Raw genomic sequence first — 27,807 nt, forward strand, 5'->3', positions numbered from 1 at the left:
TAGAAATAACAGAAAGTTAAAGTTAGAAATAACAAAGTTAAAGTTAGAAATAACAGAAAGTTAAAGTTAGAAATAACAGAAAGTTAAAGTTAGAAATAACAAAGTTAAAGTTAGAAATAACAGAAAGTTAAAGTTAGAAATAACAGAAAGTTAAAGTTAGAAATAACAGAAAGTTAAAGTTTATACATGACATCAGTTACACATGGAAACTTAAAGTATAAATTGCACAAGAAGTTAATAAAGTAATTTATTAAATTAGCGAACGGTTGTGTGCCCTAGTTTTCTTTGTTATACCTACCCTTTGAGCCGGTTCAACCAGTTTAGGCGTATTGAATTGTAAGTTTTATGTGTCTGTTGATTTATAACGTGTGTTTTGGAGCAGCTTGACCTCACACGTCTAGATAATATTGTGGAAGTTGGAGGTGTATGTACAATTTGTAGAATAAACCTGTGCCTTACAAGAAATATGGAGACACCCGTCGTTTCCAAAGGAGCTGTTGTAGCTAACGAAGAGGCACCAGAAAGTGAGTTTACTCATCACCAAATTAGGGTTAACATTTACCAAAAACAACCAAAAATCTTCAGATATTAGAGAGAAAGTAGCCACCGCTATCCCTTGGGCTGTTCTTGTCTGTACGAATAGTTGGAATATACAGTCATTCTTATACCACACCCATAACTCGAAAGTGCAGAGCGAAGCTTTTCGGTAATTGGTTGCGAACCAGGAACATTCTGATTCACAGTCCTGGCACGTTAATTGATTATTTTCTAAGATATTTCTCAGTCAGAATATAACTCTTGAAGTGATCTTAAACAATACTTTGTGGTTTGAAATAAGTTTCCGATAACAAAGTATGAAGTTATTGAAACTGTGTGGAGGTTTAAAAACGTATAGATGGCTCAGTGTAGACGTAAAATGCTATTATTCGAGTGTTTGTGTTTTTCTTATAGCAAAACCACATCAGGCTATCTTCTGAGTCAAATCTGAGTTGTAAATCCGTAGATTAACCATTATACTAGCGGGGGGGGGGCACTATTATTCGAAGCCTGAGCCTTGAGTTTGACAAAACGAAGACAGCCCATAGTGGAACTTAGAACATAAAAGTAGCTACAACGTATATTTTCCTGTGTTAAACTATATTTCTTTTCGTTTTGAAATATTAGAGACGTAAACTACATATTTAAATTCACAATTTATTTTTAAATAAAAATGTTGTTTAGTTAATGTTGGCTACGAATTTCAATCTATCTTGAGTTTAGTTTTTACCTCTCGAATCTGTCTTTGAAATGGAAGGACGGGTTGATCTTTAACGAGTTTAATACTGAAACGTGGTGATATAATAACAACAATTAATATTTATTTTCAGTTCATTAATACTGACAGAATGTTCACTAAGTCAGACAGTTTGCTAAGTTATGTCAAGTTGTATTTACACTTGTTATAAACAGTTGCTTTCTGGAAGGTTTCTGTTTCAAATCAAATGCTTTCGAAACAATTTTCGTTCAACAATTCTTGTTCTTTTCTAAAGTTCAACTGCCCATCAATTGATTACATCTCCCTTACAGTCTCTATAATCGATGGAACGTTTACTTAAATATCTCGACCAAAGAAGCAATATTCGCCTCCCAAAAGAGACATCACACTTCAATTGACCGTTCTGGATCTTTCAACTGCACACAAAGAAATCAAGGTTTTCCTTCACTATGTTGAAACTTACCATCCATTGTTTAGCTTCTGAAAACCTAGACAGAATGTCAACTTTTTATAGCTCACTAACACATTACTAGAGCACACAAGACCGAATTAAGCTAATGCGGGGCCTGTAGCATATGTTATAATGGGGCCTTGAATTAAAAAACAAAAAACAAATATTAAAACATAGATTTTAACTTACATAGTAAAATAATTTTATTTTTTTCATTTGCTATACAGCCAGATAATACCACAAATATGTCTGACATTTCAGTAATAGTATTACATGTAGGTATTAGTATCAAAGGACAAAAGTAATAAAACTACAATTTAAAAGTTATATTTTCTAGATTTAGCTTGAGCAAATTTGTTGATCATACTGGAAATATCTATTTCACCCAGAAGTTCATGCTTATTGGTCATTAGAATGAGATTGTTCAATCTGGTTTAACCAATGGTGCTCCTTAGTTCAGTTTTGAAAGTGAGCGTTCTCCACAGCAGTTGGTAACCATGAGTGACAATTAAATGCACAAGGCAATTTCTACAGTTGGAAAACAAGATTTCAAAGAATTGTCAATTATCAAACGGTAAAACTAACTCAAGAAGGTTTTGTTTGGTGCCAATATGAGAAGCATGCTTGAAGTGCATAAACGAAACGAACAATCCATTTTTATCAACATAGAATTTGGGGATGGCCAACCCATTTTGATAGCTTGAAAGCATTCAGCGCGGGCCCTTGAAAATGCGGGGCCCGCAGCATGTGCTGCTTTTGCTACTACGATAATCCGGCACTGAGAGTACATTATAAACTGCTTATAGACATCCCTGTTTAAACACTTTTCCCTTCCAAACACACTATTCTTAAAGGACAGTTTCTACGTTTGATATGTCTAAGCTCTGCCAACGTTGGCTCCAGGTTTAGAGCATTAACACATCTATTATATTCTTCAACGACAAAACTATCCTGATAACGTCTTTGATGAGGCTTAACAAATTCTGTTTATCTGCCTTTACTCTAGTGACAAACCACATACCGAGAAAGTTCTTTCAGTCAAAATACTTTGCCTATTAAACATACAGTGTTTTGTTTTTGAATTTCGCGCAAAGCTACACGATGGTTATCTGCGCTAGTCGTCCATAATTCAGCACTGTAAGACATCACCACCCACGGCCAACTCTAGGGCTACTCTTTTACCAACGAATAGTGGGATTGACCGTCACATTATAACGCCCCACGGCTGAAAGGGCGAGCATGTTTGGTGTGACGGAGATTCGAACTCGCTACCCTCAGATTACGAGCCGAACGCCTTAACCCACCATGCCGTGCTGGGCCAAAAAAAATTAATACAGTCTTTATCGTATATATGGAGTGTGTTAACTGAATGTTGAAAAATACCTCGAATTTTAATCTTTGAATATTAAGTGGATATCAGTCCAGTAAGGTAGTTACAGATAAAGACCACTAGGTGCCCTGGCCAACAGGCGTTTAATATTTTTGTGGTAACATGTAGAAGATGGCAGTTCTGAAGTATGAACAGGCGTTTGATATTTTTGTGGTAACATGTAGAAGATGGCAGTTGTGGAGTATCAACAGGCGTTTGATATTTTTGTGGTAACATGTAGAAGATGGCAGTTGTGGAGTATCAACAGGCGTTTGATATTTTTGTGGTAACATGTAGAAGATGGCAGTTGTGAAGTATCAACAGGCGTTTGATATATTTGTGGTAACATGTAGAAGATGGCAGTTGTGGAGTATCAACAGGCGTTTGATAGTTTTGTGGTAACATGTTGAAGATGGCAGTTGTGGAGTATCAACAGGCGTTTGATAGTTTTGTGGTAACATGTAGAAGATGGCAGTTGTGGAGTATCAACAGGAGTTTGATATATTTGTGGTAACATGTAGAAGATGGCAGTTGTAGAGTATCAACAGGCGTTTGATATTTTTGTGGTAACATGTAGAAGATGGCAGTTGTGAAGTATCAACAGGCGTTTGATATATTTGTGGTAACATGTAGAAGATGGCAGTTGTGAAGTATCAACAGGCGTTTGATATTTTTGTGGTAACATGTAGAAGAGGGCAGTTCTGGATTATTAAAGTACAAGATTTTGGCAGAACGGTGAAGGTAATTAGATTTTATAGGTGTTTCGATACTGTTTATGATAAAGTTCTGAAAATAGGATAGAGGTTGTAATTTGTAGAAGTTGGCATTATTTAGTTGTTTGTTGGCTTGAATGTAGAGGTTTTTATATTAGACAAAAACAGCACCATCTTTGTTGGATGGTTTGATGACAGTGTCCTTGGAGGTTTTTCAGGAGAAATAGAGTAATTTACTCATTTTTGGAAAAATTGGACCTTGTGCATATATTTTTTTATTTTATATTGTCGATTTTAGCATGAATGCGATTAAAGAAATGTCAAGATTCAATTGTCCCTACAGATTTACAACGTTAAAATCAGGTGTTCGATTCCCTTCGGTGGTCTCAGCAGATAGCCGATGTGGCTTTGCTATAAAAACACACACACAGTTGTCCCTCTGGTGGTAACTAGTTGAATTACGAACTTCGAAGTTCTTGAAAGATTCAGATGCAATGGTGTTGTTATTGTAATATTTATTGAATCAATGGGAATTGTTACTAAAGGTGACTAGAGTAGAGGTTCCATTTGAATCAATACTAACAGTGTTGTTGGTATTAATTTCATACGAAACTTGTTGGGAGAAAACGCCTCTAAACTATATTGCCCGTAGAAACTTTTTGTGCCAGCTTTTATTGAATATTTAGCCAGTGAGTTGCGAGTAAGTCCAAAATTAAATTATTTAAATAAAACAAGCGTTTAGTCCTAAGTCTTAGAATGAGATATGGACTATCAGGTATTATAATGATACTTTTTTATTCCTAGATAAAATTTGAAGTTAAACATAAAGCTATATAATGGGCTATCTGTAATGTGTCCATCACAGGTATAGAAACCCGGTTTTTGGCGCAGACATAACGCTATGCACTAAAAAGCCATTCTTATAATTCGACAATGAACTAACCAGTTTTTTGATCTACGAGGAAATAAAACACTGAAATTTTCTCTGTTGAGGTCATGTATATGTTTATGGATAATACTTCGATTAATTAATTCATTGTGTAGACTGTAGTAGATGAACCATGACTTTTAACTTCAAACCCCGTATATTAGGCCGTTACTTTAGGCCTAATAGTAGTACAAATATAATAAGGTCTGTCGTTGTGAGAAATATATTATATAAGAATGAGTGAACATGAAAATATAAGTAATCTTCGTATAAAAGTGATATTTAAAAAATAATATTAAAGCAAATTTATACTTTAAAATTCTACTTCCTATAATGCCGGTAAATACTAATAGTACACTTGAATTATAACTTAGCTAGGACGAAGCACACTTATCTAGGCTTTGACAGCTCACTTCAAAAACGAGTGTTTAGTAAGTTCTTTACTACAAATAACATTTTTACAAGTCAGTAACATTTCTCCTTTGGTTTCTTCTTCTCTCTGGAAATTACAAAAAAAATATATGAACCTCCTTTCGAAATGTTACAGCTTATAGCATAGCTTATTACTATTAACGTACTTTGCCATGGCGTTATAAGCCTATGCTGGCAAAATGTGATCAGGACATGCGTAATATTGTAATATTTTGTTGATTGGTTAGAACTTTCTTAAGCTATAAATCTTATGACATCTCTCAACCAATGATATAACGGATGTATTGATATTTTTTGTTTATGAGAAAAAATAATATACGATACTGATAGAGCTAAATAACGATTTAATTTGAAAGAATATGAGCCTGATACTAATATCTTATGCAAAGTATAATTAGATATAGAACTTTATTTTTAAAACTAACAACACACGTTTTTTATTCTGTCACACGTTATTTATTTTTATAAAATATTTTAATTATGTGGTAGTGATTTTGAAGGCTCGGGTTTAAGTTAGGCCTAACTTTAGGATTTTCTTTTTCATTTTAATTTTGCTATCTGCTGCCCCTCACTAGCACAGCGGCATGTCTACGGACGTACAACGCTAGAAATCGGGTTTCGATACCTGTAGTGGGCAGGACACAGAGAGCCCATTGTGTAACTTTGTGCTTAACTTTAAACAACCAACCAAGCGATCTGCTTTTTAAAAATTCTTTCGATAATTAAATAGTAATTCTACAATATTTTGTTTTAAGTTTGGAATAGTTTGTTGTTGTTTTTTTCAAATTTACTAATCTAACTATAAATATGCCCTGAAAACTATAAACGTACTCCTCGGGTTGGAAAATTATATTACTACTTTGTTCCAAAGTAACATTATGATAAAAGCTAGAAATTTGAATTTTTGTTTGTCTGTATAAAAACAATCTTTCTAACTGATACGTTTGTTGCAATAAGCTTTATTATGTCAGACATCTGTAAAAGCTGTTCAGTAAATCCCTGTCTCTGACCTTTCTGAATTTTGTCATCTGACTAAAGTACGTCTTTGATGATCAGAATCCTACGAGGGATTCAATTTTTGTTGAAACTCAGGAAGTAAACAATCCTACTCATTGACGTTTTCTTTTCATGATGTTGAGAAACCCCCTTGAAGTAAAAATGTATTTTAAAGATGGCTGGTTGGTTATTAAAAATTTAGTATATAATAAAAAGAAAAACACTTATACAATGTTTTTTGGATACTTGTGACGAACGTGAGTTATAGGGTGGTGTCAATTTTTCTATATTATTGTCCATCTTAAAGTAAGTACTGAGAGTTTAAGAACTCTTGATACAAAACTTGGACATCTTTCTGACACAGAGGGGCTCTTATATAACTGTTTTTTTTTTTTTATGGAATTTGGTTAACTTCTCAGAACTCTATTTTTTTCATGTGATATTATTTGCCATAAGTAACTGTCTTGACTTGTACAAGATGTTGACACTAGTGTAATATTTGATTTGTAATCTCCATCATTGATTGTAGAATCTTGGTCAGGTTCTTGAAACTTCAATCAATGAATATGATCTTGTTCTACTTAATGATGGATATCATTCTCGACTGGAACAAGTAATTGGGTAGTTGAGTCTTTTCAATCATTCTGTTATCACTAGTTGTAAAAGTTCTAGGCATTTCTTGGCTGTTGATAGTGATTTGTGTGTGTGTATGTGTGAAAGTTTGTTGTTTCTAACTCCTCCACCTTTTTCATTTTTTCTTCTTCTTCCACTAGAGGTCATTATATTAAATGGAATATTCTTACACATGAAGGATGATGCCATTTCTTTTGCTCTTCAACTTCTTATGGTAGACATGTTGGTTCTGTTCTTGCAGAACTGTGTGAGTTGTCTATTCTCTTAGACAGCCTTATGCTCTACCTTTTCTTTGATTCACAGAATGGAACATGAAACCATCTTGTGGTTTATATCCTAAGGCTTAATGAAGTATACCAGTATTTATATTAGGCTGCTTTGAAACACTAATGCTCAGTTGAAGACACAAAGATGGATAAAAACTTTGTTGGAGACATTTTTTATCTTGCTTGTTTGAAAGAAGTTTAAGGATTTTCACAATATTTACCCTGTGCAGAAAATTCTAGAGTGTAGGTTGAGAATTGATGGAGTAACTTGTTTTATATTAACAAATGTTTATTCTTCAAGAAAAGGTCTTCGTTTAATTGTTGAGAACCGAACCCTCATTTCCACATAGATTCAGCTTTGATTGAAGGTTTTAGATGTCATTTCACCCATGTTGTTTTCCCTCTTCCTTTGTCCAAACCACATGCTATTGTGACAGTCATACAACATGATCAGATATGGATGGCTATGGAACATGTGAATTTATCTACCATACAAAAATTGGTTATGCTCTCTCTCCTTCTGTTAGCAAGACCTAGCTAAGACAGTTAAGCATGTTTTTGTTAAATGTTCTGTTTATATATTAGTTAGTGATTGCCCTCTAGTCTTCACTATTAGATGGTAATTGTTACCATATGTTATTACAAAGTTATTAAAGCACTGTTACAGTTTCTTACAGTATTCTCTAATCTTCATTGATTTGAATTGTTTATTTCAGGAATATTTTTCTTATTTATTTTTAAAATTGATCCTGGAAACTGTCGTTTGATCTCAATAAATCTATCATGGTTTAAGATACACCATTAGAATGTTAAGGGTGAACAAGCATGTTGAATAAAAGCATTTAAGTATGTGTATTTTTGGGATGTTTTTAACTGTCAGTGTCATATAAATGAAGTACCAATTTAATTTCTTAATAGTATGATTTTTGGTAAGACTGTTGATGTGTCTTTATTCAAACTAAGTTATAGAGAACATAGTTGTATATTAGAAATTATTATTTTACCACAGTTAAATTAATAACAGACCACTTTAAAGGTTTTAACCCCAAAATGTAAAACTGTGTTAAGTTCTGTAACAAATCAGTTTATATTTTCCTTTCTTCAAAGTGAAATCTTCATTTTAATAAAACCTTAAAAATCATCTGTTAAGTAATGGGAGGTGGTTTGAAGAAGGAAGTACCCTAGATACATCATACCAAAGTAAGAGCTTAAAGATAAACTGTCCAAGCTCTTTTGTTTCAGGTCACAAACAGTAATGTTTATTTAGTTTATTGACTAGTGGAAATGATTTATCAGTGAAGTGATTGAGTTGTGTTGTCTTTAAACTGCAAATTACATCTTCACATGTGTAACAGAGTTAATGTTTAATTGATAATTAAAACATAAATATATATCAAATCTAATCAAAATCCTCTTGAGTCCAAATTAACATTATTTAATTCATTATTTGTAATCTGAGTTTACCTGTGACAGTTTCAAAAGAATACACCAAATGTTTTTTAACAGCTGACACTAACGTCAGTGAAGACTTAGCACCGATGCCAGATTCGAGTAATTCAAAATCTCATGATTTCCTGGAGGAAGAGACTCATTTCTCATCTTCAGCAGATGAATACTCCTTTCATAGTGTAGAGAGTGTTGTTTCACATGAAGAAAGGTAAGATTAAAATATTTGATAATTTAAACTTGTTTTCCCATCCTTGTGTTGTTAAAGCAAAGAAACGTCATATTACTTCAAGGCAAATAAACATATAATAATGATATAATATTAATATCAGTTTATGCTATTGTCTTCATCAGTTTGATGTTCTATGTGGCCATCTTAACAACAACAACAGGGTAACAGTGAAGGTATAAGTTAAATAAACATTGTATAACATATAATCCATCTTGCTCTCTGATGGCCAGGAAGTAGATGATACCCAGAGCATTGCCAATACTCTAGGTGAAATTTGCCGGGTATCTAGCACTTCTGCTTCTTCTTCCACTTTCTTAGCCATCACGAGTTGGGCAGAGCGATCACCTCTTTCCGTTTGAGGTGATTGTGTTTATGACTATAATTGTCCCTTTACACTGGTGGATCTAAAACTGGCTCTTCATCTGTCTGATAACATCGGTTGGACCTGATGATGCACACTGTGACATGCTGTGTCATCTTTCTCCTGCTTTTCTTGCTATTGTTCTGATTGTTTTTAACCGGATCTGGCAGGAGAATGTTTTTCCTGATGCCTGGCACCAGGCTATTGTCTTACCTTTCTTTAAGCCTGGGAAGAATCCCAAGATTCTTTTAAACTACTGTCCAGTTGCTTTGACGAGCTGTCTCTGTAAGACTTTAGAGAGGATGATTAATGCTCATCTTGTTTGGTTCCTCGTATCAAACAACCTCCTCTCGCCCACCCAGTGTGGGTTCCAACGACAGCATTCCACCATGGACCATCTAATTCGACTTGAAACATCATTCAGAGAAGCCTTTCTCAAACAACAACATCTTGTTTCAATATTCTTTGACATTGAGAAGGCTTACGACACAACATGGAGGTATGGTATTTTGTGAGACCTCCATATATATGGGTTATGTGGTCATTTACCCATGTTTATTAAAATTTTTTAAAGGACAAGAGATTCCATGTTCGTGTGGATTTGACACTTTCCCGTTATTTTGTACAGGAACTTGGGGTCCCTCAGGGCTGTGTTTTGAGTGTCACACTTTTCAGTACAAAGATAAATGCCATCACTGAACAACTCCCTCTCACTGTTGAAAACGGGCTCTATGTTGACGACTTTCACATCTCTTGTCAGTTGTTGAACATGAGATATATTGAGCGGCAACTACAAACTGTCCTTGTTTCGTTCCTCGAATCAAACAACCTCCTCCCATCCACCCAGTGTGAGTTCTGATGACAGCTTCACCATGAACCACCTGATTCGACTCGAAACACCAGTCAGAGAAGCCTTTCTTAAATGACAACATCTTGTTTCAACATTCTTTAACATTTAGAAGGCTTATGACACAACATGGAAGTATGGCATTTTGCGAGACCTCCAAATATATGGGTTACATGGCCATTTGCCCATTTTTATTAAAATTTTTTTCATGGACAAGAGATTCCAAGTTCGTGTGGGTTCGACACTTTCCCATTCTTTTCTACAGGAACTTTGAATCCCTCAGGGCTGTTTTCTGAGTGTTACACTTTTCAGTACAAAAATTAATGCCATCACTGAACAACTTCCTCTCACTGTTGCAAATGGGCTCTATGTCGACGACTTTCACATCTCATGTCAGTCGTTGAATATGAGGTACATTGAGCAGCAGCTACAGACTGCTCTCAATCATTTACTGAAGTGGATCACAGCAAATGGCTTTAACTTCTCTCTCTCTAAATTCGTTTGCATGCACTTTTGCTTCCAACAGGGTATTCACCCTGATCCTGAACTCTGTATTGGCAAAGTTGTGCTGCCTGTGGTCCCTGAGACAAAGTTCTTGGGGTTTATCTTTGACCATAAGCTGACCTTTATACCACACATCAAGCAGCTACAGGTCAAATGTACAAGAGCACTGAACATCCTTCGTGTCCTCTCTTACACCACTTTGGGAGTGGATTGACATTCTATGCTAAAGATATATCGTGCTCTTATTCGATCGAAACTCAACTATAGATCACTGGCCTATGGCTCTGCCAGACCATCGGCCTTAAAGATGCTGGACCACATTCATCATCAAGGACTTCAACTCTGCACTGAGGCTTCCCACACTTCCCCAGTTCAGAGCTTATACATAGTCTCATGAACCTTCTTTGTACCTCTGCCGTTTGCAACTATTTTTACTCTATGCTTTGAAACTTTGTTCCTCACTAAAGTATCCCACGTGGAATTGTATTTTCCTTCCTTGGTGGGCCATACTTTTTCAGAACAGACGGTCTACTATTGCTCTTTTTGGCCTTCGTATTCAGTCACATTTGGATGAATTGGGTCTGTCCTTGGATAATATTGCTGTATCCACTAGTCAGCCCATTCCACTATGGCTTCTTACAGCCCTCAGTTGTGACCTATCATCAAGTCATCTGAGAAAAGTAGACACTACTGATTGGAAATACTGTCTGCTATTTGCTGAACATCTTTTGAATTATCCTTCCATTTTTATTTATACAGATGGTTCGAAATCAGGTGACTGTGTGGATTCTGCCATGGTTTGTTGTGGTTTGGTTGTTTTGTGCAGAATCCCCTCTAAAACCTCTGTGTTTACTGCTGAACTGCACGCCATTTCTCTTTCCCTGGATTACATAGAAGCTAAGCAGTATTCAAACTGCACTATTTATACTGACTCGCTTTGTTCACTACTGGCCCTGGAATCCCTTCACATTGGTTCACAACCTGTTCTTGCCGATGTTCAAAACTGACTGGCCCATTTCTCCTTAGCATCTACTTCTATCCAGTTTTTCTGGATACCAGGCCACGTTGGTATTTGCGAGAACTAGCTTGCCGACACCACAGCTAAACCTATCTGCTCTGGCACTATCACTGCTGTGCCTGTTCCATACATGGACTATGGTCCTGTATTCAAGGCTTGGCTCTGTGCCAGTTGGCAGTAAACTTGGAGTGAGCAATGTGAAAACAAGCTTTTCCAAATAAACCTCTATATTGGACTTTGGTCGTCTTGCTTCTGTAAGGATCAGAAAGAGGAAGTTGTTCTAAATAGACTACACATTGGTCACAGTTTTTAACTCATTGTTTCCTTTTATCTGGAACTGATGCACCAGTGAGTTATGACTCTTAATGACGGCACCAGTTTAAACATGTTCTGTCCCAGGGTTTGTCCACAACATGAGACAGTGTTATTGGTGATAGTAACACTACCCACCTTGATAATGGTTTTAGTTTTTTAAAGGCCATTAATCTTTTTAATGCCATTTAAGTTTTTTAATTTATACATTACACCTTTTTTATTGTGGTTCCCTTTTAAGAATCACAGTCTCTCTAGTTTGATTTGAAATTAGAAACTGGCCGTAACATTAAATAACTCGAAACCAAGACTGGAAAGGCCAGCGTCAGGTGACAAACGCTGCTGTTTGAACTACCCATTAGTCATCCTGGAGAGTTATTATTATAATTTTGCTTCAAGTCTTTTAAAACATTTTTTTCTTATTTTCCTTTTTTAAAAATGGCCATAATGTCAAATAACTCGAAACCAGGACTGGAAAGGCCAACTTCAGGTGACTGACTTTGGTTTTTGTACTTACCTGTTAGTCTTCCTGGTGAGTTATGATAATTACAGTTACATTACAGAAAGTCCTTTACAACTTGAATTACTGTAGTTTTTCTCTTAACGTTGTAGATTAGATATAAACAGTAGTTTTATTATATTTATTTGTTTTTTTTTTAAACTTTGTTTTGTTTTATCTTAATTTAAAACTTTGTTTTGTTTTATTTTAATTTAAAACTTTGTTTTGTTTTATTTTAATTTAAAACTTTGTTTTGCTTTATTTTAATTTAAAACTTTGTTTTGTTTTATCTTAATTTCCTTTTATGAATTTTACTAAATTTTCTTTTAACATTTTATTTATGAGATGTTTGGTGCAGATAGGCCTAGTGTCATAAAACACCAAACCAACCAATTTATAAACTTGAACCATGTTGGTAGAGAAACTGATACCAAGTTAACTGATTGATAAACTAGATGTAAAATTTTAGTTCAGAAACTAAAACACAGACTGATAAACTTGTTGTAAAATGTTGGTACAGAAACTGAAACACATTCTACTCACTGATAAACTTGTTGTAAAATGTTGGTACAGAAACTGAAACACATTCTACTGGCTGATAAAGTAGATGTAAAATGTTGGTACAGAAACTGAAACACATTCTACTGTCTGATAAAATAGATGTAAAATGTTGACACACAAACTGAAACACATTCTACTGTCTGATAAAATAGATGTAAAATGTTGACACACAAACTGAAACACAATCTACTGTCTGATAAAATAGATGTAAAATGTTGACACACAAACTGAAACACATTCTACTGTCTGATAAAATAGATGTAAAATGTTGACACACAAACTGAAACACAATCTACTGTCTGATAAAGTAGATGTAAAATGTTGACACACAAACTGAAACACATTCTACTGTCTGATAAAATAGATGTAAAATGTTGACACACAAACTGAAACACAATCTACTGTCTGATAAAATAGATGTAAAATGTTGACACACAAACTGAAACACATTCTACTGTCTGATAAAATAGATGTAAAATGTTGACACACAAACTGAAACACAATCTACTGGCTGATAAAGTAGATGTAAAATGTTGACACACAAACTGAAACACAATCTACTGGCTGATAAAATAGATGTAAAATGTTGACACACAAACTGAAACACAATATACTGGCTGATAAACTTGTTGTAAAATGTTGGTACAGAAACTGAAACACAATCTACTGGCTGATAAAGTAGATGTAAAATGTTGACACACAAACTGAAACACAATATACTGGCTGATAAACTTGTTGTAAAATGTTGGTACAGAAACTGAAACACATTCTACTGTCTGATAAAATAGATGTAAAATGTTGACACACAAACTGAAACACATTCTACTGTCTGATAAAATAGATGTAAAATGTTAACACACAAACTGAAACACAATCTACTGGCTGATAAAGTAGATGTAAAATGTTGGTACACAAACTGAAACACAATCTACTGGCTGATAAAGTAGATGTAAAATGTTGGTACAGAAACTGAAACACATTCTACTGGCTGATAAAATAGATGTAAAATGTTGACACACAAACTGAAACACAATCTACTGGCTGATAAAATAGATGTAAAATGTTGACACACAAACTGAAACACATTCTACTGGCTGATAAAATAGATGTAAAATGTTAACACACAAACTGAAACACAATCTACTGGCTGATAAAGTAGATGTAAAATGTTGGTACACAAACTGAAACACAATCTACTGGCTGATAAAGTAGATGTAAAATGTTGGTACAGAAACTGAAACACATTCTACTGGCTGATAAAATAGATGTAAAATGTTGACACACAAACTGAAACACAATCTACTGGCTGATAAAATAGATGTAAAATGTTGACACACAAACTGAAACACAATCTACTGGCTGATAAAATAGATGTAAAATGTTGACACACAAACTGAAACACATTCTACTGGCTGATAAAATAGATGTAAAATGTTGACACACAAACTGAAACACATTCTACTGGCTGATAAAGTAGATGTAAAATGTTGGTACAGAAACTGAAACACATTCTACTGGCTGATAAAATAGATGTAAAATGTTGACACACAAACTGAAACACATTCTACTGGCTGATAAAGTAGATGTAAAATGTTGGTACAGAAACTGAAACACATTCTACTGGCTGATAAAATAGATGTAAAATGTTGACACACAAACTGAAACACAATCTACTGGCTGATAAAATAGATGTAAAATGTTGACACACAAACTGAAACACATTCTACTGGCTGATAAAATAGATGTAAAATGTTGACACACAAACTGAAACACATTCTACTGGCTGATAAAGTAGATGTAAAATGTTGGTACAGAAACTGAAACACATTCTACTGGCTGATAAAGTAGATGTAAAATGTTGGTACAGAAACTGAAACACATTCTACTGGCTGATAAACTAGATAAACAATTTTGGTACAGAAACTGAAACACAGTATATTTACTTATAAACTAGATGTAAAATGTTGGTACAGAAACTAAAACACTGGATATTTACTGATAAACATGATGTAAAATGTGGTACAGAACTAAAACACTGGATATTTACTGATAAACATGATGTAAAATGTGGTACAGAAACTAAAACACTGGATATTTACTGATAAACATGATGTAAAATGTGGTACAGAAACTAAAACACTGGATATTTACTGATAAACATGATGTAAAATGTGGTACAGAAACTAAAACACTGGATATTTACTGATAAACATGATGTAAAATGTGGTACAGAAACTAAAACACTGGATATTTACTGATAAACATGATGTAAAATGTTGGTACAGAAACTGAAACACAGTTTACTGACTGATAAACTAGATGAACAATGTTAGCACAGAAACTGAGACACAGTATACTGGCTAATAAACTTTATGTAATATGTTGGTACAGAAACGTAAACATGATCTACTTTGAAACTGAGGCTCATGTGTTTTGTAGAATATACATTTTCAGAACACAGATTTCTAAAATATGACACATCTAATTTATATTTCTCCTGAGTTCCCTTCTACAAATCAAGTTTTCAGTTTGAAAATGTTTTATAATGTAAAAACTACAGGACAATTGTATAGAAAAACCCTTATTCAAAATGCAAATATCTTGAACTGTTTGTTCTAGGGTGATTTAAATTTGAAGAAAGAAGGTCATATCTGCAGTAGGTGTAAACTTAATGTAGTGTCAGGTGGAAAGTGTATGTAATACTTCCCTAAGACAAGAAGTTTTATCATTTAATAAGTTCATTATGGAATTTTCTTCATAATTTACCCTAAGGTTTCATATCTCCCAGGAAATAATTGAAGTTAAAAATCTATTATCCTTCTGCATTCAAAGTAACGTGAACAGGTCCACGTGTGTCTTGATGCATTAAACTATAGAAACACTTTAATGGTAGAGCACATATTACAATTTGCCAACTAACATTATTGCTAGGACTAAAAATTGTTTGGAGGTTGGTTAGTTTTATGGAAAACGGTGATAACGTTTTAACATACTGATGTTATTTCAAACCAATAATTATGTTTCCTATTTGTACATTACAGTTCAGAGGAGCAGGTAATGTTAAAAGGGAACTCAATAAATTTATAATTACAAAAGAATATATGAAGTTTTGTGATGTCTAACATGATTTCTGTCTTTCATCAGATTTCTCCTTTTGTATTTGTTGATATCTTAATACATATATATTTACCTGGGGTTACTGATTAAAACAACATAATGCAGTGACAATTCTTATAAATTCAGGAATCTGTTTAACCTTCAGTTAGCTGAACATTTCTCTTAGGGATCCATCCGTTATTTCTGCTGGAGAAGAAGAAAAATTAGATTCTAGAAGTGACAGTACTCCAGAAGTAAGTAAGAAAAGTATGCAAGAACAGGTAATGTTCTTCATTGAGCTGTTTCTAATACATAAAGATTATCTCATGGGGTTGATATAGCTTGAAGCTGTTTCACCTTTTTTGTATAACATGAGCCATAAATGTTTCATATTTCAAACTGTGTGACTGTTAGGTGTATAAAACTGGAGAACTAAACCTAATGGCCATGTTAGATTATCTTAAAATCACTTTCATTAAGAAAGAATAACAAAGTTATGTGGATAAAAGTAACTTCATTTGACAGTATTTGTTATATTTGGTTGAAAGTATAATTACTGTAAGTAAAATAGCTTTAATGTATGGAGATAATACATATTTAATCAAAATACTGTCCCAAGAATATTAGCTCTACTAAATTACATTAAGTGAACATGTGAACAGCAAGGAATGGATTTAGAAAAAGGAAAGGGTATTTTGTAAAAATGGAAACACTTTGAAAATTTGGGGCAATATATGTATGTACTTAATATGTAGTAATATGTGAATTAGTGTAATTAGTACAATTACACTAGCTTTTTCAGTTTAGTTCTATGTATATCAGAGTTAATTATTCAAAATGCAAAAAACATTCAGTCCTATTTATTTAGTTACAATTTTAATTTTTAGAGTAATTGATGTATTTATTTATCCAGGCAAAATCTGAGGAAACGTCTCATTTGAAGTCTGAGTGGGAAAGTGAGAATATTGGAAAGGACGAAGGTAAGGGTGAGGGTACAAAAGATGACCAGTTGAAACTAAGGGAAGCAGAGTCCAAGCGTGCAGTATATGAACGTGCATGTAAGGAAACCAAGAATAACTTGACATCAAAAACTGAGTTAATTGATATAGTGAGTGATGTAAAAACCATTAGCATCAAGGAAAAGTTTGAGAAAGGGGAACTTGAAAGTGAATTTTATTTGGAAAAACAAGAAAAAACTCGCAGACAAAAGGAAGAAGATCTTAATGTCTTCAGTGAAACAAGTATGTAGATGTAGCACATGTTTATAAATACCCTGGATTCAGTGCTCTTTAATTAATTAGGTTATACACAAATATCAGGGTCAGTTGTTTCTAATCTGGTAGGTTATACAAACTCCTAATTTCAGTTTTCTTTAAATAAGTAGGTTATACACACTCCTATGTTTATCTCACATGCTAGTCACAAACATCAAGTTGTGTGTTCTGATAGAGGACATCAACCTTGTACATTACTGATCTTATCTCACATGCTAGTCACACACATCAAGGTGTGTGTTCTGATAGAGGACATCAACCTTGTACATTACTGATCTTATCTCACATGCTAGTCACACACATCAAGTTGTGTGTTCTGATAGAGGACATCAACCTTGTACATTACTGATCTTATCTCACATGCTAGTCACACACATCAAGGTGTGTGTTCTGATAGAGGACATCAACCTTGTACATTACTGATCTTATCTCACATGCTAGTCACACACATCAAGGTGTGTGTTATCATAGAGGACATCAACCTTGTACATTACTGATCTCACATGCTAGTCACACACATCAAGTTGTGTGTTCTGATAGAGGACATCAACCTTGTACATTACTGATCTTATCTCACATGCTAGTCACACACATCAAGGTGTGTGTTCTGATAGAGGACATCAACCTTGTACATTACTGATCTTATCTCACATGCTAGTCACACACATCAAGGTGTGTGTTATCATAGAGGACATCAACCTTGTACATTACTGATCTTATCTCACATGCTAGTCACACACATCAAGGTGTGTGTTATCATAGAGGACATCAACCTTGTACATTACTGATCTTATCTCACATGCTAGTCACACACATCAAGGTGTGTTTTATCATAGAGGACATCAACCTTGTACATTACTGATCTTATCTCACATGCTAGTCACACACATCAAGGTGTGTGTTCTGATAGAGGACATCAACCTTGTACATTACTGATCTTATCTCACATGCTAGTCACACACATCAAGTTGTGTGTTCTGATAGAGGACATCAACCTTGTACATTACTGATCTTATCTCACATGCTAGTCACACACATCAAGTTGTGTGTGTTCTGATAGAGGACATCAACCTTGTACATTACTGATCTCACATGCTAGTCACACACATCAAGGTGTGTGTTCTGATAGAGAACATCAACCTTGTACATTACTGATCTTATCTCACATGCTAGTCACACACATCAAGGTGTGTGTTCTGATAGAGGACATCAACCTTGTACATTACTGATCTTATCTCACATGCTAGTCACACACATCAAGGTGTGTGTTCTGATAGAGGACATCAACCTTGTACATTACTGATCTTATCTCACATGCTAGTCACACACATCAAGGTGTGTGTTCTGATAGAGGACATCAACCTTGTACATTACTGATCTTATCTCACATGCTAGTCACACACATCGAGGTGTGTGTTATCATAGAGGACATCAACCTTGTACATTACTGATCTTATCTCACATGCTAGTCACACACATCAAGGTGTGTGTTCTGATAGAGGACATCAACCTTGTACATTACTGATCTTATCTCACATGCTAGTCACACACATCAAGTTGTGTGTTCTGATAGTGGACATCAACCTTGTACATTACTGATCTTATCTCACATGCTAGTCACACACATCAAGTTGTGTGTGTTCTGATAGAGGACATCAACCTTGTACATTACTGATCTTATCTCACATGCTAGTCACACACATCAAGTTGTGTGTGTTCTGATAGAGGACATCAACCTTGTACATTACTGATCTTATCTCACATGCTAGTCACACACATCAAGTTGTGTGTTCTGATAGAGGACATCAACCTTGTACATTACTGATCTTATCTCACATGCTAGTCACACACATCAAGTTGTGTGTGTTCTGATAGAGGACATCAACCTTGTACATTACTGATCTTATCTCACATGCTTGTCACACACATCAAGGTGTGTGTTCTGATAGAGAACATCAACCTTGTACATTACTGATCTCACATGCTAGTCACACCCATCGAGGTGTATGTTCCGATAGAGGACATCAACCTTGTACATTACTGATCTCACATGCTAGTCACACACATCAAGGTGTGTGTTCTGATAGAGGACATCAACCTTGTACATTACTGATCTTATCTCACATGCTAGTCACACACATCGAGGTGTATGTTCCGATAGAGGACATCAACCTTGTACATTACTGATCTCACATGCTAGTCACACACATCAAGGTGTGTGTTCTGATAGAGGACATCAACCTTGTACATTACTGATCTCACATGCTAGTCACACACATCAAGGTGTGTGTTCTGATAGAGGACATCAACCTTGTACATTACTGATCTTATCTCACATGCTAGTCACACACATCGAGGTGTATGTTCCGATAGAGGACATCAACCTTGTACATTACTGATCTTATCTCACATGCTAGTCACACACATCAAGGTGTGTGTTCTGATAGAGGACATCAACCTTGTACATTACTGATCTCACATGCTAGTCACACACATCAAAGTGTGTGTTCTGATAGAGGACATCAACCTTGTTCATTACTGATCTCACATGCTAGTCACACACATCAAGGTGTGTGTTCTGATAGAGGACATCAACCTTGTACATTACTGATCTTATCTCACATGCTAGTCACACACATTATACTGTTAAAAACCTCCTTTGGATCTTGTATCTACTGTGTCTAGTTATATCACTGTGAATTTTCACTTAGGGTTACCAGTGACGTGGGTAGAGGCTGCACGCTGTTTAACGGACATGTGTCATTAGACAGCTACCAATTTACAAATAATATTTAATTAAATATCTGGTCTGTGACTTTAGTTTATGTGAAAATTACGAATACAGAAAATTTTAACACTGAAATAAAATACAACATTTATTAACTTATTTATATGATGTTATGTTAATAATCTATTATTTTACTTCATGAATAATAAGGGACTTATTCAGCAGTTTCCCATTTTTTTGTGCTTCTTTTGGGACCAACAGAAGCTGTCGATATATAATGTAAGGCAACTGATTCGAGGGCTAATTATTTTTCTCAGGAGCTGGCTGAATTGATATATTTTTAAACCTAGCTTCTATATATATTTAGTTGCTATGTATATTTAGTGTGTGGTTAGATAATTACTTTCCTTCAGGGGGGAAGGGGAGGCAAAATATTCACCCTGAGGTTTGTAAGAATCTTTACCTCAAGAGTTGCAGTACTTGGAGACTATTTCTATCCACTCCCATCAAGAACAACCTCATAATGTTAGAGCTGTGTGGCAGCTCTTATCAGTGTATCACACCTCTTTTTATTACTTTTGTGTAACCAAAGGTTTACCTTTGACAAACAAGTATTGTAACATATATGTAGCATATTTTCAAATAGTAGTATTAGATGGAACTTTGTCCAGTTTGACCCTTAGTTTAGTTACTTATAATCATTTATTTATTTTATTGTTACTGTGTGGTGTTTCTTGTACATTTTTCAGGGTTATGTTGACACATAGTGTAATTTTCATAACGTGAAGAAATTTCAATGAAATCTCAGTATTCGTTATACTAGACTTTTGTTCATCTTCATTATCCATATATTTTTACATTGTCTAGGACTTGCATACACTTTTTTTATTTTCTTTAATTGCTGTTTCCAAATTTTAACATGTATTTGTGTGATTATTGTAATCACTTTTGTTTCTTTACCATGTATGACTTCAGCATTCAAATTAGTAGTTAGCAGGCCCGTCATGAGCTAGTGGAGGACATTTTTGTTTAAAAAAATATCCAATTCGTTTTTTCTTAATTTTAACAAAAATTCTTTGGACATTTTTACTGGCTGAAAAGAAAGGATTTCCTACATTCTTTAATCTTTGAGGCTGCAAAAAGTGATTTAAAGTGGCATGTTTACTGAAATTCATTAGTGCATCATTAACTTAATGGCCAAGAACAAGAAACATGGAATTCTCCAAATGACACACAGAGGTATTCAGGAACTATTTAGAACCACCTTGGTAGATTTTGTGTAGCAAGCCATGTGTAATATTATGCCTGTAGCTGTTTTCATAGTATTCCTGTCTACTCATCCCACTGCTGACTACAATGATGCTTCAACCTTCTAACCGAATCACAGATGAAATAATTCATACGTCAACTGAAAGTTAAACATAAAACACTGATAGCAGAACCATAAAAGGTTGAGAGATGTTTAATTAATGATGCTGAGAATGTTTCTTTATTGATATATACTGTGTTTATTTCCAGCAGGTAGACCTTAGTACTAGATAGCATAAAGACTTGAGGATGCTGTGTTTCACTTTAAAAACATATCAGTTAACAAAAGAAATTCTGTCTTAAAGTTGTCTCTAAAACATAGGCTCAAAACCACCTTTTTTAATATTGAACAAATTGAAGTGTTAATACACTCCTTAGCTCCTGGGAAATGCATTAAGATTTTCAGTTATATCACTTCTTAATTAGTATACTTAATAAGTAAGATAACTTACCTATTTTTCTTAGCTGCTCTTGTTTCACTGAGAATGATAAAAGTATTGTTTTCACGTACATAATATTACAATATCTTGTCTAGATCAGAATTTCTTCAAAATAAGATAGAAAATTCAAACCTTTTCTTAACAAAGATTGTTTTATTTTAACTCAGTCAGAGTTTGAGAATACTGTTAAACTCTGTATTACATTGTCAGGATATCTTCTACGAAAACTTTAATAAAACAAAATATAACTTTTGTGTATTAACACTGAAAATGTTTTAGGATAATATTGATTTGATTTGTAGGTACAGCAGCTGGAGCTAGATCATTGTTCAGGCAAATTGATGCAGCAAATTCCAGCTCATCTTCACCAGTGAAGTCACCTTCTGATCACAAGCGTACTTGGGAAGTAGCATCCTCTACTCGTACCAGCAGTGCAGTCGTCAAATGTAGTGATCCAGGCATTAAAGATAAAATTGAAATTGATCCTGCCCAGTTATCACAAAGATTCCAGTTCTTTGAAAACTACAGAGAGGAATCAAAAGAAAGAAAACAATTCCAGTTCATTTCTCCAGATGAAACCATAGAAGATTCACTCGGAAAAGACTCGAATATTGTACGATCATCCGATGCCGTTCATGAAGTTATTGTTACTGACACAACCAAGAAGATGCTTAACAAGTTCAAACAGTTAGAGAACCAACCTAATGGTAGTGAAGCCCCAGCTGGTCCTAAACCAGTCAGATCTATTACTCCACCACCAGAATCAGATGGTGACAGAGAATGCAAACATTCATCAGAGGCGAGACAACGTTCCACTGTTGTTCGCTGCAGTTATAAAAATGAAGATAATCTGGTGTGGGATACTGATAAAGCAAAGAACCTTCGTTCTAAGTTTGAGCATTGGCAACCCAGCTTTGAACAAGATAAAACTAAAAATGAAGATGAATTCATACCAGAAACAGATATGGCTAAAAACTTGAGGGCCAAATTTGAAGCTATTCAGGAAGAAAACATAAAGGCAAAAGAGAAACCAAAACCCACAACAAAGAAATTTGTAGTGAGTACTTAATTTTCCATATTGTTGTTTGGTTCAGAATTTATTATTTGTTTTTGACAAATTATATTAAATATTTTTGTACATTTAATATGCTTGCTATTGGTCAGAAATTATTTTTTATGGCTTTTTTTTATGGAATATAATTCAGTGATTTCTGTAAAATATATCTAGGATATCACTATAAACTAACTGAGCTGAGTGCTTCACAGAAACTGTGTAAACTTCAGAAGATATAGGTCTTTATTTGTTTTAACCTTCAAGATGCCAAAAGATCAATGGAAAATATGATTCCATCCCATGGGTTAGAAATTTGCTGATTTGCAAGATATTGCTGACATCCATGGGGAGTAATTTTTCACCCCTTCAGTACTCCCATATTTTCTTCTACCCTCTTGGTCACCATGTGATAGATCTAAAGGTCACCACTCTCTTCTGGGGCCAGTAGTCTTTGCTACTATAACAGACCGTTTATGCTAGTGAAACTTACAGTTCCTTTACATCAATCTGATATTATATCTGTTGAACCTGGTGATACTCATAAGGAGATGCTGCACCATGTTTCTCCTGCCACTCTTGTTATTATGAGAAATTTTAACTGGATTTGGAAGGAGAAGGATTTGTACTCTATAAAGCTATTGTCTCCCCCTTTTCCTAAGCCTAGGAAGGATCCCAAGATTCCTTCTAATTATCAATCTGTTGCTTTGACTACTTGTCTTTGTAGGATTTTTAGAAGAAATTGTTAATATTCATCTTCCTTGAATTAACTTTCTTTTATCCATACAGTGTGGTTTCCATTGCCAGTGAACCACCATGAACCACCTTATTCAACTTGAAATTTTGGTTAGGGAAGCCTTTTCCAAGAAGAACCATCTCGTTTTGATGGTCTTTTGTTTTGAGAAGGTTTATGATACTATATGGTGATTCAGGCATTTATGAGATCTGCATTTCCATGGACTAAATGGCCATTTACCAATTTGTATCTGTACCTTTTGAAATGGCAGATTGTTCCAAAGTTTTGGTGTGTTTGTTATTGTCTTGAACCTTCACACAGAAACTTGGAATTTCACAGAAGTGTGTCTTGAGTTTCACACTTTCCAGAATTATGATCAGTGCCATCCCTGATCTCTTACTGTTACAAACAACCTCTGTGTTGATCACTTTAAATCTAATATTTGATGATCAACAGGAAATCTATAGAGAAGCAACTTTAAATTGCCCTAACTTGCTTGTAGAGGTGGACCACAGCAAAGAGTTTTATGTTATCAGCACCTAAAACCTGTGCCATGTATTTTACATCTAATGGCATGTACACCATGATCTGGAGTTCCACCTGGGTTGTGCTGTTCATCGTGTGTTGGCTGGAACAAACTTCTTAGGACTTCTCTTGAGTTACAAGCTAATTTTTATTATACACATTAAACAGCTTCATGTGAAATGTACAAGACAATTAGATATCTATGTATGTAAAAACGGCTGGTATGGGTAGAGAAAGTTCCATATAGAGGAGAGAACAACGTTTCGACCTTCTTCGGTCATCATCAGGTTCACATATCCTTCTTGGAGAGCAGATAGATGTGACACGCTGAAGGTTTATCATGCCTTTGTTTGATTGAAACTGGACTATGGAATTTTGTCTTGAATATGTTGAACCTGTAAATTCATCCATCAATATGACCTGCACCTACATTACAACCATGAAGGGTCATACAGTAGGGTTCAACATTGTTTCAGTGTACTATCTTTCATTGATTCAACATTGTTTCAGTGTACTATCTTTCATTCACACTATTAGATAATTATTTCATTGGTATTGCACTTCTGGAAATTTAACAATTCCTTTGAATAAGTTCCTTATTCTTCTGTTTTAACTAACCATAGGAACAAAATGATGTGAATTTTAATTTCAGGGTTCAGGTACTGGAGAATCCTGTGATATCTGCCAGAGACGATTGTATCCAGTGGAGAAGATAGAGTTAGGAGGATTAATAGTTCATCAGAACTGCTTTCGTTGTGCTCATTGTAACAGTGCTTTAAGGTACGTGAATTCTGTGCTGAATATTTATGTTTGAATTAATTAGCAAGTAACTCTTACTAATTATTAGAAGCTTTATGTATATCTGTAGTCCTAGGTTAAGTTTTAATGAAGCTTACTCCAAAACTTCTATTGCCATAAATTATTTTAGAGTGAATAGAATTATAAAAGTAATTTTATTATACTACAGTACAAACTACTAATTATTGTGTCAACTGGATACATTAAATTTGACGTTAAGCCTTTCTGAAAAAATAATAGTGACTCTGAAAACAATGCAGGTTTTTATGACCGCTGTGTATTTTCTTAGTTTTTATTTTTTAAAGTAAATTCTCCTATGAAAACTGAAAAATAATGAATTTGGAAACTAATGTAACAGAGACAACTGGACTTGTTTTTAAGTATTGCTTGCACTAATCTTGAACTAGCACCTAATATTACCTAAATCAACACAACGGCTGTGTTAGCTGGTATTCAGTGAAGTCAAACATTAATTCATTGTATGCAATATCTTCTTACTTAATATAAAATTAAACAGTGAGATAAACTTTCTTTCACTGTTGCTTTTTTATTGTTCTCATAGAAGAATAATTTTCTAAAATAAGTTCATATATTGTTGCTACATTAAATGGTTTTATTAAAGATAACTCTAAGATCTATCTAACCCATTGATTTTCATCCCAGTTTAAGGCATAAATAATGTAAGATGTTTCTAACAGTTTTATAAATGGTCATCATTCTTTCATGTGCTTTCTTATTCTAAAGATTAGAAAATTACTCTACAAGTGGAGGGAAGATTTACTGTAATCAACATTTTAAGCTGCTTGCACTATCTAGAACATCACAAAATACTTCAGCAGAAACTGGACAGGAAGCCATGTCTGACACTGGTCATGAAACCATGTCCGAATCTGGCCATGAAACTATGTCCGAATCTGGCCGTGAGACCATGTCTGAAATTGGCCAGGAAACTATGTCTGAAGCTAGCCATGAAACTTTATCTGAAGTTGGTGATGAAACTATGTCTGAAACTGAAAATGTATCTAAGCCAACCAGTGCACAAGCACAGAATGAATAGAGTACAGACATAGTAAGAGCAGCCAATAATAAAGTTCAATAGAGATGTTATAAAAACTTATTGAGATTTGTTGTTGCTGTTTCGGAGACAAACTATTTCCTTGGAAGAAAACACCAGTGAGATGGAAAGTTTGTTATGTTTTAAAACTTCTGGCTTAGTGATAAAAATATAATTTTTTTATGTTGAAAATATTATATTTGGTATTAGAATGTACTACTCAGTGTTATAATCCTTAGCAAATGCTCATGTTGTCTCAATCCAAGTATTATGTGATCTGTTGTGATAAACATATTTGTTCAAATATTGGTTTCCAGTTAATAGAAAAATATCTGATAGAAGTATTTCATAACTATGTCTGAAACTGTATTATGTACAATCTAGAGAAATTATTTGTATCTCGTGTTGTAATCCAGGCTTCACTTTCATGCCACTGTTTCTGTAACTTTGAAGTTTAATTAAACTAATAACACTTCTTTTCCCAAACAGTACATACTGCAGTGCAACTAACATATAAACAACTTAATATGACTGGTTTTTGTTTTTACAGGCTTATTGCTCTGTATTTTAAATATAATAGAACTATTAACACTTTCTTGAACAGATCTGTATTGTAGTGAAACTAATACACATGGTTTACTAACACCGATTTTTGTTTCTAAAGACTTGGAGCTTTGTATCATTACAGAAAAACACTGACAACATAAATTGATATACAGGTTACTACACCTTATTATTAGGATACGTTACATTATAAGCTAACTTAAGAGTGATGTTTTAATTATTTCACTCAGCTGGAACTAAAAACTAAAGTTTTCTAATTCTCACATTTTAAAACTGCTTTTTGTTAACCAGTTACGTAAACAGAATGTCTATATGTTCTTATAAATGAATATAAAATATTGTTAGTTAGGGATAGAACTATCTAATTACTGAAGAGATATTAGGATATATGTTGGGCTTGTTTTTAACTTAAGTTTATACAATAGTTAAGAGGTGGTTATGGTAGATTGCTCCAGATGAATAGAAAGAAATGGTACGATAAACAATGGTACGGTAAACTACATAATTACCAAAAATTGGTACAGCTTCTGTTTTGTATATCCATATTGGAATAAGGCATTCACTTGGTAAAATATGATTCTGATATGGACAGTTCAGGCATTCTAACCTTAAAGATTTTTTGTCATTTATAACTTGTGTGGTTCTAGTTGACTTGGGCCAAAGTTTGTCATATAATAAGAGAATTACTCCTTGGGTAGAGTAAGGGAAATATATAGTGGAAGTTACCCTGTCTTTATCATTTCAAATTCATGCAATTTGTGGCACATGATTGAAATTTACTTTGAACATATAGTTCCCAGACACAGTGATGTAATGTAGTAACATATTCAGCTTGTTTGTAATGGTTTGAGAATGTTGGTATTGTCATATTGAGTTTAAATTTAATAAAATTCAGATGTTTTTTTAAACATCTTATTCTTGCGTTTTTCAGTTTTTGATCGTTTTATATTTACAAGGAGTGGGTTTCAGGTATTTTCATTGGTTTTTCAAAACCTTCAAAGATAATAGTATTGGTTGGGAGCAAATTAATGTTTTAGTTGGTTCTTGTTTTACCAAGATAGTTTGTCAAGGATATTCTTTATAAGAAATTCGTTAGTTTTTTTCACAAAGTAACATTTATTTTCATGTTTGTGAATTTTTATATTTTCAAGGACATTAATTAAAAATCAGTCTTATTCATTTGAAACATTTTCTCAAAATTGAGATAAAAAGTTCATATATATATATATATAAATGGTCTGTAGCAACAAAACCTGTATGTTTTCTCCATACTTTATCCAAGAAGTTCCACGTGTTTTGTAATTTTGTCTGTCATTTGATTGAAAATGATTCATAAGATGGACTATATGTTTAAATAAGATATGAGATGTTATATGATTAAGCTACTGCTTAATAAACTGTTAAAGGGAG

General features: G+C 34.1%; 1 protein-coding gene across 3 annotated transcripts; it reads left to right on the forward strand.

Annotated features, from left to right (window-relative positions):
• Positions 1-405: 405 nt before the first annotated feature.
• Positions 406-27,799, forward strand: LOC143232051 (uncharacterized). 3 transcript variants are annotated; one of them, XM_076467071.1, is made up of 7 exons: positions 406-524; positions 8,550-8,700; positions 16,107-16,173; positions 16,833-17,160; positions 21,972-22,726; positions 24,634-24,761; positions 25,524-27,799. In XM_076467071.1, the coding sequence occupies exons 1-7, from the start codon at positions 467-469 to the stop codon at positions 25,834-25,836; spliced, it is 1,800 nt and encodes a 599-aa protein (XP_076323186.1). In that variant the 5' UTR covers positions 406-466; the 3' UTR covers positions 25,837-27,799. The 3 variants fall into 3 exon arrangements, with proteins under 3 accessions (XP_076323186.1, XP_076323194.1, XP_076323203.1); XM_076467079.1 differs by having other exon boundaries at positions 16,833-16,977; XM_076467088.1 differs by having other exon boundaries at positions 16,833-16,899; positions 25,524-27,798.
• The last annotated feature ends 8 nt before the right edge of the window (positions 27,800-27,807 follow it).

Source organism: Tachypleus tridentatus, chromosome 1, assembly GCF_004210375.1.
Source record: "Tachypleus tridentatus isolate NWPU-2018 chromosome 1, ASM421037v1, whole genome shotgun sequence".
NCBI lineage: Eukaryota > Metazoa > Arthropoda > Merostomata > Xiphosura > Limulidae > Tachypleus > Tachypleus tridentatus.